Consider the following 12,932-nt stretch of genomic DNA (forward strand, 5'->3'; position numbering starts at 1 on the left):
CGTCACGCCTGGCTCCGCTCTGTGTCATTTGCCGGTCTGTTGTAACGCCGCGTTGATCTGTGCCCACAGATCCTTATTACACGACTGAGATCTGAAAAGATGAGATTGTTAGATTGTTATTGTTTATATTACATTTATATCTATTTCTTGTGAAATATTTGCGCTTAAATTTACCTTTTGATCGATTGTAGCCACTCCTTAAATTGAGTATTTCCTTCGGGATTGATTTGGAAGGCAGCTCTTGCTGCGCATACGATACTCGCGAACTCTTCGTAATCGCCAGCCGTTAAATGATACAGCTTTTGATGCATGCATTGAATATACCTGAAATTGAAATATGCAAATTATCATCTGACTCACTAATCAAATATAAAAAAAAAACTTTTAAAATCACGATCTTTTATTTCCTCATTCTTATACAATAAATATCAATACTAACATCTGTTGGCATTTATGCACTAGAGGAGCCAACAAGGCAGATCTCAGATGCTGTACGATTAGCGCCGGATTGTTTCTAGCGAGATATTGGGCTGCTTCCAGCGCAACATGATGAAGAACAAAAGGACTAACAATGCTGTTTACAGCACAAATACAGAGCTGATGCATGTACTGCGTACCGAGTCGCTTCGCAACTCTGAGTAAAAACTTAACATCCTCTCCATAAGGCGGATTACGTGCGTATTTAGCTTGAGGCCGATCATCATGCACTCTGCGAGCCAAAGTTTCCAACGCTAACATACCCACACGGTATGCAGAAACAAGGGTTCGCAATTGTTGTTGATTAAACGTCTGACTTTGTCTGTGAACCTAAAACAAAACAATCGACAATTTTATTTAAATATTATATTATATTATCATGTGTATATTACAATATTGGAAATTACCTGAGGTTGAGCTCTCACAGTCGATATTATGGGCTGTGGTTGGACTAACGCAGGTCCAGGCAAACTATTTTGTCCGGGGAGAGGACCCGCTACTCCTGCTTGGACCTGATCAAAATACATAGTTACATATTTAATTAAATATCGAGACTAACAAACAAAACATGCATAGAATAACGTTTACCGGCAGAGGTTGTTGCATCGTGTATAAATGACGCGTTCCTGGTGTCGGTGGAGGCTGTGGCGTGTAATACGGTCCAGGTGGAGGTGGGGCGGCCGGAGATGGATGATGTGGATGCGGTGGATGTTGAGGATGGCCAGGATGATGCGGAAACGGATGATACATTTGCATGTGCGGCGCAGGCGGTAGAGTGACTCGATGCGAAGGCATCGGACCGCTGAACGTCGCGATAGAATGGTGAGGATGTACAAAGCTGTACGGACCTACGGCATACGGCATACCGACTCCTAGAACAAAAGTACAATAAAATTATTGAAAATGTTTAGAATAATGTTTCTAAGAAATAAAAAGAAAACAGCCAATTGTTCTACCTAAAGGCGCCAAAGTTGTAATTGTTGGATGAGTATAGGGCTGAGGAGGTGGTTGCGTGCTAGTCACTACAACTGTCTGCGCAGGTCCGGGCATCATCTGAGTATTCGACAGATCCACAGATGGTCCCGGTTCGACTAGTAATACTCCGTTGAGATCCAATTGTAGAGGATCATGAGGAATTTCATCCTGTTGATCTCCACCAGGAGTTTGCTAACCAAATAAAAAAAATTTATAAAGACAGTATGTAAAATAAATTAATTCACTTACATTGCTTGAACTTACCCGGAGATATAACTCGTACCAATACTTTGCCACTTGGAAAAGCACCTCTGGATAAACACCGCCACCTTTTGCAGTATTTTCCACTGTGATACAAGCTTTCTCCAGCATAGCCTCACTTTGTTCTTTGCACTGTAACGGCACAAAATAGAATATTTAATAATATACACAAATAATATTTTATTGCGCATAAAATATCCGGTCGTATTATACATACTTGAGATATGGCTCTCTGAATCTCATTGGGATTGAGCGCATGCGCGTGCGGTAAGCAAGATAAAGCAAGCTCCGCCGCCGCTCTGACCATATTCGGATCACTTCCTCTCGAAGATTTATCGGCTATACTGACAGCTTCCGGTGGCGTCAAGTGTCCTTCCCAGCTGTCGATGAGGAACCAGATGGCTGGTGCACCAATTTCCATCGCCTGGCCTGTTATCCAGGATACGTGACTCGAATACGTGCGACTAAGCCAATTCGGACTGACACAGTTATGGAGTCCAAGGGCATACAAGCCAAGTTGAAAGGCGCACATGTGAAGCGCCCTATGCGGACCATGATGATTTTGACTGGTAGATGGTTGAGTGAATAAAGAAGTTGAGCTGGTACCACCGGCCTTTGATAACACGGTCTTTGCTAATTCACACATAAAGTGCGCACTCGCTTCCGAAGGCTGATTGGGAATAGATGGATATAGCCTTTTACTTTTGTATCTGAAAAAATGCAAAAAAAATATCAAACATAATGTAATGCATATATAATATATTGCGTATGCCAACAAAAACGTTTTTCACAAAAAACACACCGTGTTTCTTTAGTTCTAATAGGCACAGGTGGCTGAACAATCTGTGGTTGTATGGTTAGTGCACTGATGCCACTCTCCAATTCCGCGCTCGTACTGCTATGGGGTCTACTGCTACTGCCGACCATGTTATCACCATTCCCACCATTGTCTGTTCCATTAAGCGGCGACGAGCGTTCTTCGTCGTGAACAAATCGTGCCATCTAAAATTTTATAAAATATATTATTAAATATTACGCGTAAGTTTTACAAGTTTTAATGTCGCACGAAATATACTCTTATAATCTTACTTCGCTTTTAGTAGGTGGATTGGAAGTGTAATAACTACTGAGGATGGGTGATTTAATGAGTTGATGAACGTCTCGATCCAGCAATTTGTCCATGATTCTGGCCAATTTCACGGGATCATCTTTATAATGAACGAGCAAAGTAATAGCCAAATCTCCCCTGCAACAACAACAAAATATTGTACATGTAACTATCTGCATTAACATATGCATACATATGTAATATACTAATAGCGTCAAAGTTACCTCTGTCTACGAGTTCCTTCACAAAGAAGTGGATGATCTGCTTCGCTTACATTTGCCTTCAATCCCAAGACAGCCACAGCAGCATCAAATCCAAGATTTGGATCAATTTCTGCAGGTAGTTTCACTCCTGTACATACATATTTCATATTTTTATTCCCTATTTACAAAATATAACAAGCACACAATCTTTCTTTATCTAGAATTATAAACATTCAATTCAAGATTAAGATATTTATTTGTGAAAAATCATTATATCATTATAATATACACGTGTATTATTGAATATAGAGTATTTCATACTTGGTACGTCTAGCGCGTCATATATGAAGCTGGCTAACATGATGGGCAAGAGCGCGTGTCCTCTTGATCTCATAACACCATCTCTCAGTTGCTCGGCTCTTTGTTTTATCATAGCTAATTCTGTCGGTCCCAAGGGAATTCTCTTTAGCAAACCTACCAACTCGCTCTCTTGATGAGCAAGCTTGACCTAGTAGATTAAAAATGTAAAGACTAGTTAGATTAACTTTAAACAAATAATGTAAAATAAAATTTATTTTTTAATAATTTCGTCTGATCTTACCTCCAAAGGTTTTGTGTTAGCCGGTGGTCTAGCCATCTCTAAGCCGAAAAGGCCCACGCGAAACGCTAAATTATGATATTCTGGATTCTCGGCAAGTACCGTGCATAGGAATCCACATTTTGCTAAAGTTGCCGATGCGAGACACGTTACTTGATGAGACGCTGGATTCACATGTTGCTGTAACGACAACATATTCATTTTGCTAATTTAATGTTGTACTATTTCGAATCTTTCTCGACAATTTTTTATTTTCAAAAATCTTACCCTTTTCCGCTTGTTTTTCACCGGTACTGGCGGTCCTTCGATCATAAGATCGGGAGGATTCGCCAAAAGTTCCTCGGCCAATTGTACTCCAATAATACAGGCTTCCCTTGTATGACCATGAGCATAAAGTCCCTCTGCCCGCGCAAACAGAATGTCCCATGGATCTTCCGTCTTCTTCAAATTATTCAGAACTATACTAGCGTCCGGAGTGGTGGCGGTATGCATATTGCTTTTAACATATTTACTTGGCAGACCACTATTGTTAGTCACTGCTTTCGGATCGTAATAATAAACATTGTATTCGTCGCCGGAAGGACTATCACTACTGGACGAGGAACTCTCGTCCTTAAACGGTCTACCGGCTTCCTTTTCCTGATCGGATTCTTGTTCGTTTTTCACACCAACCCCCTTGGACACAGTCGCGCGCGACTTGTCACGACACTCCGCGAGATTCGTCCTACTACACTTTCCGTTCTCGCAGGTAGGTTTGTTATTACTACTATCACTACTATCACTATGTGTCTCGGACGAGGCGTTTGAGCGATGCTTGTCCGAGCCTTGAGCGTTCTTCATGCTAACGTTACTGTTGGAAGATGACTCGCTACCAGCTCCTTCCTAAAACGATGCATCGTAATTTTGAGAAAAAAAAAATCATAGGTAACAATAACGTTAATATGAAATAGATCCGAATAGGAAATGAACAAATAATAACCTGCGAATCAGTGTCGCCGCAATTATTTAATTGAGCACAACCTTGTCTAAGAACAACCTGAGACTCAGATATATCGGGAATGTCAGTGTCATTCTCACAGAAACCTTCGGAACTGACGCTGCTGCGATTTCCGTCGCCCCCGCCGCTTCTCGAACACATTGGAAATTCGCGCGGATTCAGTCGTCGTCTGTCTAAGTAACCGTATTCGACAAGACCAACATTCAATGGCCGTCGACCGTGATGATGCGAAATCGGAGGTTGATAATTTAATACCGCCGAACTAGAATTTACCTAAAATAGGCGCGTTTCATAACTAATTGTTTACTTATATTTGCTTGATCGATATGGCAAATAATTTGTTGCGAAAACAGGTACCAACCTGGTTAACTTCCGTCCTCGTATCGCCGGCGTGCCGAAAACAGGTAAAGGGACAATGATACATAGGATTGTTCTCGGCGGTATACGTGATTCCCGGCAAGACGTATTCATCCCAATCTAAGTAACAAGCCTCAAGCGCCGACTTGAATCCAGTAAAAACTGCGAGATCATGTTTAAGGGAATCCTTCTGTGAACTGTTGCTTCTATTATGCGAATTATGCGAAACAGAACTGCCACGACATTTGGCGACCTGTAAACACATGATTAATTCGTTATACTTTCCTTTTGATCACTCGGAGGAAGAGAAAAAGGAAAGAAGGTTGGAGGCATACGATGCTCACTTTATCTATGATCTTCAAATGCCAAGCCATAAATTGAGCATGCAACATCTCACGCTCGGACGGCGAGAGACCGGGGTTGAGAGCGGCCAATCGCCAAAGAACGACAATCTCGTCGCACAGAGACGAGCAAGCGTGTTGAGAAGCATGAACGTTGCTGTTCATATTATGCTTGCTACCGTATCCAGTACCGTTCAATAACGCAACCTTGGTATTGAACCACCAGACAAGGATCTGCTCGCAGGCCATGCATTCTTCCGTGATGATCTCCAATAAAGGAATGGCGTTGCGATCATTCCTTTTGAACATCTCACGCACAATGGAAAGAAGATTCCACATGCCCTCCGGCTCGCGACCCCTCAGTGGTCGTAGTAACGACGCCCATTCGGAAGCGGCTGGTGGCGCGGTAGTGCTCAGATAATTAACATCACTGAAAGAGACAGCAAAAACAATATCATATGTTAAATGTCATTATGTAAGGAAAGCTTACTTGCTTGCCAACTGTTGTTATTTACCTAAAGACTATGGGAGCTGGAACGCAGAACTTGATGAGGATCTTCTTGATGTTATCGTGCAACGTCTTCTCATCTAAGTACCAGGAAGTCTGATCGTGAGCGGAAGCACCGGCGGTCGGATCCGGTGCTCCACAATAACTATTAATGGCGCTCGGTTGGGTTGAGAGCAGCTCATCTAGAAGCCGTTGGGCAGTTGGTAAAATCTGCTGCGGCAATTCACTAATGAGATATTGAGCGAACTTTTGCAGTTGTTCCCGATGCAGGCGAGATAAGGATTCACTAACTGGCGCCCTCAGGCATACCTGTGTTGGCTGAAAGAATATTGCGTACAATTGAAATTATAATTATTATTAGGTTTCTATACGTCGAAGAAAATTGGATAATAAAGGAATAAATTTTATGTCTGACTAATTACACATACACACATCACATATTACATATGCGATATATACACGAATATATATGTATAAAAAAAAATAAAAAACTTTACCGAAAGCTATCTAGATTCTGCTTCATTCTTCTTCATTGCGTATCTCTTTAAATTTGTAAAATACACGTACCATGTGTATTCTATGCAGGCAAACGGCTACCACATGCGCGCACCAATAGGCCGTTGACGAGCAGGTACAGTTACATGATGTAATCCTGCGTCGGTCAAAGGTTACAGCGACGTTAAACTGCGCTCTGACCCCATTCGTTTGCGAGTTTACGCTGGCACTCAGATGAAATCCTGTTCAATATGACGCTTAATTAAAGAAAACTTATTTGAGACAATATATAATATTTTATAGAAACTTACCAAAGTGTATAATGTGAAATTTTAATATATATATTACAATGTTAGCAAATTATTTTTGAGATATTTTTTGCAACGTTTCCTACTAAAATTACATTTTCTATAAACTCTTTATTTTTGTATCTATATTTTCACTCTATTATCGCATTATAAACTTTATATTTACTATTAAGTTACTATTAATGTAGCGTGGTAGATACTCTTTATTCACCCTCACTTTGTGATTCTTTTTATTAAAGAAAGAAAAGATTATTATTATAAAGAAGAATCCCACTTTGTTTTTAATATTCTATGAGCATCCAATATTGGTTAATGTATACGTATGATGCATTTATCGATATTGGAAGTTGATGGAATATTGAAAAAGTAGAATTTTTCTTTATAATAACGTATTCCTTTTTCCTTTTATTAAAAATAAAAAGAAATTGCAAAATAAATATAAATAAAATGCACAATATTTTACCGATCTGCAACGGCTCCTTGACAGTTTTGGCACGATAGAGATGTTCGCCCCGCAGAAATTCATCGGCGCTACCATTTGCGAGACACGAATAAAGCCGTATATCCTCTTCGTTATCGGGGAAGCTCCAGAAGGCTATTCTCAGCTGAAGCTGCTCCGGTACAGGAGGATAGAAGTGCTCCACCAACTCGAAGGGAATATGAGACGCGACGCATCGTGCCGAAAGTTCGCAAAGGGTTGGCACCATTTGTTGTCCGTCTGTAACAAGATTACAATAGATCGATGATGATAACAAGTAGGATAGTCGATGTTAAAAAAATTATCGATAATTGTTGAGAAAAAAAATTGGACGTTGATAAGAAAAATTGCTCGTGACACGCGTGTAATTTTCTTTCTCTTTTTATACATGCGCATACATTCGTTTATTGCACAGCTAGGCAATATATAATTGCATGGTACTCTCCTTTCCTCCCCTCTCTATTTCTTTCTCTCTCTTTCTTTCTCTATAATTACGTACACTGAGCTCGTGCAGAAAAATAGTTTGTCGCGAGTTATCCGCGACAGCGATATTTTCTTGCGACTTGGTAACCACCGCCGGGAACTGTAATAATAACCGAGCGTACTCTCGCGAGTTCACCGCTTACAAGTTAGCATGTCTAGCGCAATCGATTTTTCAAAAGATAAACTTGATACAAATACTCGAGAGAGAATAAAAACTATTCAGACATTGTCACGAGAAAATGTACGTACGTCTGAAATTTTAATCTTTTTGATTAAAGCAGTTCTTTTTGATTAGAGAATGTCACGTGAATAAAACGTGTCTATTTTTAAATGTAATAAATTATGATTTTTTATTATTAAATGTTTTTACTATATACAAAATGTATACAAATTATTGTAAAAAATAAAAAATATCTTAATGTGAAAAATGGTCATTTTTCGTTGAAAAATTATGTTAAAAATACATATTTATATGTTACACATGTTTAAGCTATCAAACTATTTTTTCTATTTCATTACTTATAATATTGTTTTAAACGATACTGTTATAAACATATATTATTCCTGTATATCTCTCAGATATTGAGATTGAAAATATATAGTAAATAGTTGTGGAGATACTTTTTACATTATACAGTCGAATCGTCAGAGATGTTAAGTTGTTAAAAATACTACCGTAGACAGCATGGCGTACAATATTATACTATTTCCCCTATAATATTCTACAAAGGGGAACCTGCAATCAGAACAATCGATAGGAATGAGTAGTAATGCGGGCTCGAGAGGGAGTTTCATCTAAGTCCACACTTAATTAACTTTAGGAACCCTTAAGAATATAATTCGAATAACACGGAAAACAACACGATGACTAACTCAAATGTTCTTTGACGATAATTACAATCGATATCAATAATCATTACTCTGATCGACGCAAAAGATTACCGATATTTTATTGTACTACATATATGTAGTATCATCGTATGATTAATCCTGAAAATGTTCTAGAATAGGGAAAATAAAACGGTTTAATAGGATATTTGTTTTTTTTTTTTTATTGAAAAATATAAAACTCAACATATAGATTTATATGAAACTTTATGACTATATGAAACATGATTATATGAAATTTTATGACCTTCCATTTATATACGATTTATGTGGGACTTTCATAATGCATTACAAAGAAGAAAATAAATTTAGATAATATATTCTGAAAAAAAAAAAAAAAAAAAAAAAAAAAAAAAATTATATAAAAATAAGGTATATGTGCAATTTCTCAATAAAAATTCCATATTTACTCTATCGCATCGATGATAAATTTTCTATCCATGGTTAGATTAAGTTGTAGGCGTAGTTTCATTTTTCTAACAGAACCGACATATGCGAGGGTTTCCACAGAATGTTACTCGGCACTTTATCGATCTTCGGCTAGGACGGGACAGCCGGCAGGGACGCAACTTTCGAGTTTCAAACAAAGGAATATGACATCGCGAATATTTTCTCAAAGTAAGTAAGACCGCCGGAATCGAAATAGAGTGAAAACTACATGTCTCTGCATATTCATGCATACATTTTTTCTACCTTACGTGGAATAGCGAAAAGAGCGAGAAGAAATAGATGACGCCGTTTTCTAAAAATAGTCGACCGCGGATTAATGAATGAGCGCTCGTTCACGAGTTTACACACGTTTAAATACTATGTTTATGTACGCATTTACACATCACATGTGACATTCGACATAAAAATTTACGCGAGCGACTCGTCGCGGAGAATTTCCAACAAGTTATCGCGAATGCAACGCAGATGCGAGAGAGAGAGAGAGAGAGAGAGAGAAAGAGAGAGTTAGAGCACCGTTAAATGAATAAAAAGCTCACGTATTTTTTTTGTCTCGCCTTCTACTTCTCCCAGGTCTTTCACGTGTAGGGATCGTAACGAGCTTCGCGGTGGCGGTTTTACCGCGCGATGCAATTTCCTTCAGTTTCAACGAAATCTGCGGCTGGAAAATTTTCTCGAACAATCGTGAGTCCAATCTAGCGTCGAGTACCAACAATTTACAAAAATTTCCATTGCTTCGTTGTGGCCGCGTTATATACGCGGAATTTGCTCGATCGAACGCTATCGAGTTGACACGTTTCGATTTGAAGCATGATTTAATTTTGCGAAATGTTATTGCTCGTCATCAGCATTAAAATCATCTCTTTCGTTAGATTCGAAAAAGAGTAGAAAAAGATAGGGGAAAGGTATTTCGCTCTTCACGGAATAAAAAAAAATGATTAATATATTGAAAATTCGATTTTTCAAATCCAATTATTTTGAAAGCTCGCGATTAATTACGAAATAAAATTTCAAATATCCCGAAGGCAAATCACAGACTCTGGAACAATAACTCTAGAATCTGTAGGATCCGATCGAAATATCTATATGCGCTATTAAAATGTATTTACGAGAGAAGAGCGATAGACGTGCGGGAGCAAATATTTCTACGAGTCCGCATAGAGCGATGTTCAGTTTCCGCGATCCGGATACTCGGCAATCAAATTGAAATTGAATCAATAGAAATTGAATTTCCATTAATAATAGGCCGCGGCAACGGTAACGTTATTTCCGCTCCCGCTCTCGAAAGCTTGCGAGAAACTCTCGTGTTCTCTCGGTTCCATCGGATGAGCGCGGCCGCATTTCACGGATACGGCAAATACGATCGGCACGATAGGATAATCGAACTGTCGAGCTTAGCAGTCGCATTAAGCTACCTGCTACTGTGAACAATCGCCGCTATATATACTTACAATTGCGGCGATTCGGTGAATTTAATCATCGCGAATTCTGTTGATTACTGGACAGCGATAGTTTGGGAGAATATTTCTGACGAGATGCGTAATAAGATCAACAATAGGTATAAAACCGCGATATATATTTTTCCAGAATAATACGAAAATATTTGAAGATCCGTGAATTTTTGTAAAGCGCCGACCAAAGCTCATTTTTCGCGTAAATGGAACGTGAACCACGAATGTAACCCCCTCCCCCTCCCAGCCTCCATCCCCCACTTGGGGGATTATCTTTTTTAAATTCCTCGAAATACAATCTCAACGAGGAAAGAATAAAATTTGCATCTAATTCCGAATTCGTCTTATCCGCTTCGCTTATTACATGGCGAGAGTGTTTGTATCACAAGGCTTCAGAAGAGAGAAAGAGATACTTTTCATTTTATCTCCAATGACGGCACATTTCGTGTCCGGTTTATGGCTGAACACAAAATCATATTACGCGAATTCATAAAAAAAAATCGCGCCGCAATTCTTGGTATCTACGCCCTGTGTTACTTTATCGTCTAAATCAGAAACAATTTCTTTAAATATAAAGATGAAATTGGATCCCCGTAATTTCGAAAATATGGTAAATAATGGATTTTTATTAAATCCTGGAGAACTTTTGCTTGGTCTTCAAATGAAAATCGTACCGTAATCTTGAGGGTAAATTCTGGAAAGGTTCGCCAATAGACTATTATGTATATGATTTTTTTTTTATGTAGCACGTTCTTATCTCGCCGGAGTTGCGGGATGGAGATTCCGCACGTTTCGCCGCTAAATTTCATATTATATCAAAACTTGCGAAGAATAAAATCTAACAGTTCCCCAACTCGCGAATGATCGTCACGTTGTCGGAGTGATACGTTCCCAATTGTACTACTGAAATAAATTTCTAGATATGAAGGCACAACTTTAGTGTGAAGCGCTAAATCTCTGCTGTATCAATGTCGATGAGCAGCAGGATTGGCCGGAAAAGTTCAGCGAGCGGAAAAAATCAAGATCAATTCCAATTTTTACTGTCCCGGATTTTATCCAATGGAATAAACTGACCAAAACTGTACAAATACCTATGTAACACTAAAGTATGATAAGATTAAAGTTTATTAATAAAAGTTTTTTTTTTTGCTTCAATTAATAAAAAGTACTAATCACTAGGTTCAAAAAATAAAATCAATATAATATTTTTTTAATTTAAATTAATACATGAAATATTTTAAACAAAAATTCTAAAGATATAAATGTTAAATTATGTATATATATCGATTAATTATTAATTTAGATATTAAATATTAGTTTAATAAGAAATTTAATAGTAAGAGAAATAAAAATTTTTTCACCACAATGTAGATCTGGTTCGCGTTTACTTTTCAACATCTTCTAAGAAAAAATTTATTTATTTGTTACGTCAATTCCTAATTTATCAGATTTTATTTTGAATGAAGCTGAAATTAGAAAAAAACTTTCTCACTTGACAAATATTGATAAAAGATTTTCTACTTTAATATTTAATAGAAAAGATCAGTTTTTTTCCGGAATATCGGTTTTTACCACTGTCGTGGACTTTAGCCAAAAAAATTTAGAATTTTACCAACCCTGATGAGTATAATAAATATGAACAAGAAGAAAGAGGGATCAAAAAAATCAAGCCTGTATCACGCTTCAAAAGATTAAAAAGGATACTTCGAAAGAGGATGATTGTATTTTCCGCAACTCTGTACGCTTTTTGTATTTTATTCGGGGAAGCGCTCCGTTGTATCTCCGTCGTTATTTCTGTTTCTTGTAGCGAGCAGTAGGGAAAAGTGATTGTTGCCGACAGTCGTTGTGCAATCATGGGACATCAAAGCGCCTTCATCGATGTGTTGACCGATGGAACCGAGCAACGGTTCGTTAACTATTGCGAGCGCGCGCGCACGTTTACTGCAAATTTTCAACTCGTTCTCCGCTGAGTTGCTCTTCGTGGTCGACCCTCGATAAAGGATCGATGTCGTTATGTGCTGCGAGAGTCTCGCGATAAAACGCGTGGTAAAAAGAAACGAGCGATTAGAGTGACTTGTAAACGGTTTTGTTAAAAAACAACGATGTTCCTATTATTTAGCAAATACGTCAAAAAAATTTCTATCAAAGAGAGAAAGAAGAACGTAATGATTTAATATAAAAATACAGGAAGCTCTAAGCATATATTATTCCTACGAGTCTATTTATTTAAACGGCAAAGAATCGTTCTATTTGTGATTAAAAGCATACATTATTCAAAATTTAAAATCAATCGATAATAAATTGAAGCTTTTGAGCTCGGAGGAATTCCATTTCAAAGAGAACTTAATTCAAATGAGGAACCGCGTTTAAATACGCCTACTGGCAAGGGAGCGCGTCTTGGAGTCGGAGAAACCGTAAGAACTTTTAACGTAATAAAAGGACGTTCGTCTTGTCTCGGTTCGTCGCGAAATGAAATTGCATTCTTGCCAAATGGCGAGGATATAAGAAGTCTTTAACTCAGTGCGAATGCTTAAACTTTGTTTTAATACGATGGTTT

The 12,932-nt window shown here is 38.2% G+C and overlaps 1 protein-coding gene across 1 annotated transcript in view; it reads right to left on the reverse strand.

The window, feature by feature from the left end:
• Positions 1–12,932, reverse strand: part of Dora (zinc finger SWIM domain-containing dorado) — a 49,113-nt gene continuing 36,181 nt past the window's right edge. Inside the window, exons 2-21 of the mRNA XM_072900101.1 lie at positions 7,092–7,346; positions 6,393–6,562; positions 5,833–6,143; positions 5,321–5,747; positions 4,981–5,229; positions 4,602–4,892; positions 3,890–4,504; positions 3,626–3,802; positions 3,346–3,532; positions 3,046–3,172; positions 2,803–2,959; positions 2,516–2,715; positions 1,931–2,423; positions 1,717–1,845; positions 1,434–1,644; positions 1,066–1,349; positions 885–989; positions 440–807; positions 175–324; positions 1–91 (exon numbers count right to left, since the gene is read on the reverse strand). Coding sequence (XP_072756202.1) covers positions 25–91; positions 175–324; positions 440–807; positions 885–989; positions 1,066–1,349; positions 1,434–1,644; positions 1,717–1,845; positions 1,931–2,423; positions 2,516–2,715; positions 2,803–2,959; positions 3,046–3,172; positions 3,346–3,532; positions 3,626–3,802; positions 3,890–4,504; positions 4,602–4,892; positions 4,981–5,229; positions 5,321–5,747; positions 5,833–6,143; positions 6,393–6,562; positions 7,092–7,335 — 4,962 coding nt within the window. The 5' untranslated portion in view covers positions 7,336–7,346 and the 3' untranslated portion in view covers positions 1–24. The remainder of the gene's footprint in view (positions 92–174; positions 325–439; positions 808–884; positions 990–1,065; positions 1,350–1,433; positions 1,645–1,716; positions 1,846–1,930; positions 2,424–2,515; positions 2,716–2,802; positions 2,960–3,045; positions 3,173–3,345; positions 3,533–3,625; positions 3,803–3,889; positions 4,505–4,601; positions 4,893–4,980; positions 5,230–5,320; positions 5,748–5,832; positions 6,144–6,392; positions 6,563–7,091; positions 7,347–12,932) is intronic.

The sequence above is a fragment of the Anoplolepis gracilipes genome, chromosome 10 (genome assembly GCF_047496725.1).
Source record: "Anoplolepis gracilipes chromosome 10, ASM4749672v1, whole genome shotgun sequence".
Lineage (NCBI taxonomy): Eukaryota > Metazoa > Arthropoda > Insecta > Hymenoptera > Formicidae > Anoplolepis > Anoplolepis gracilipes.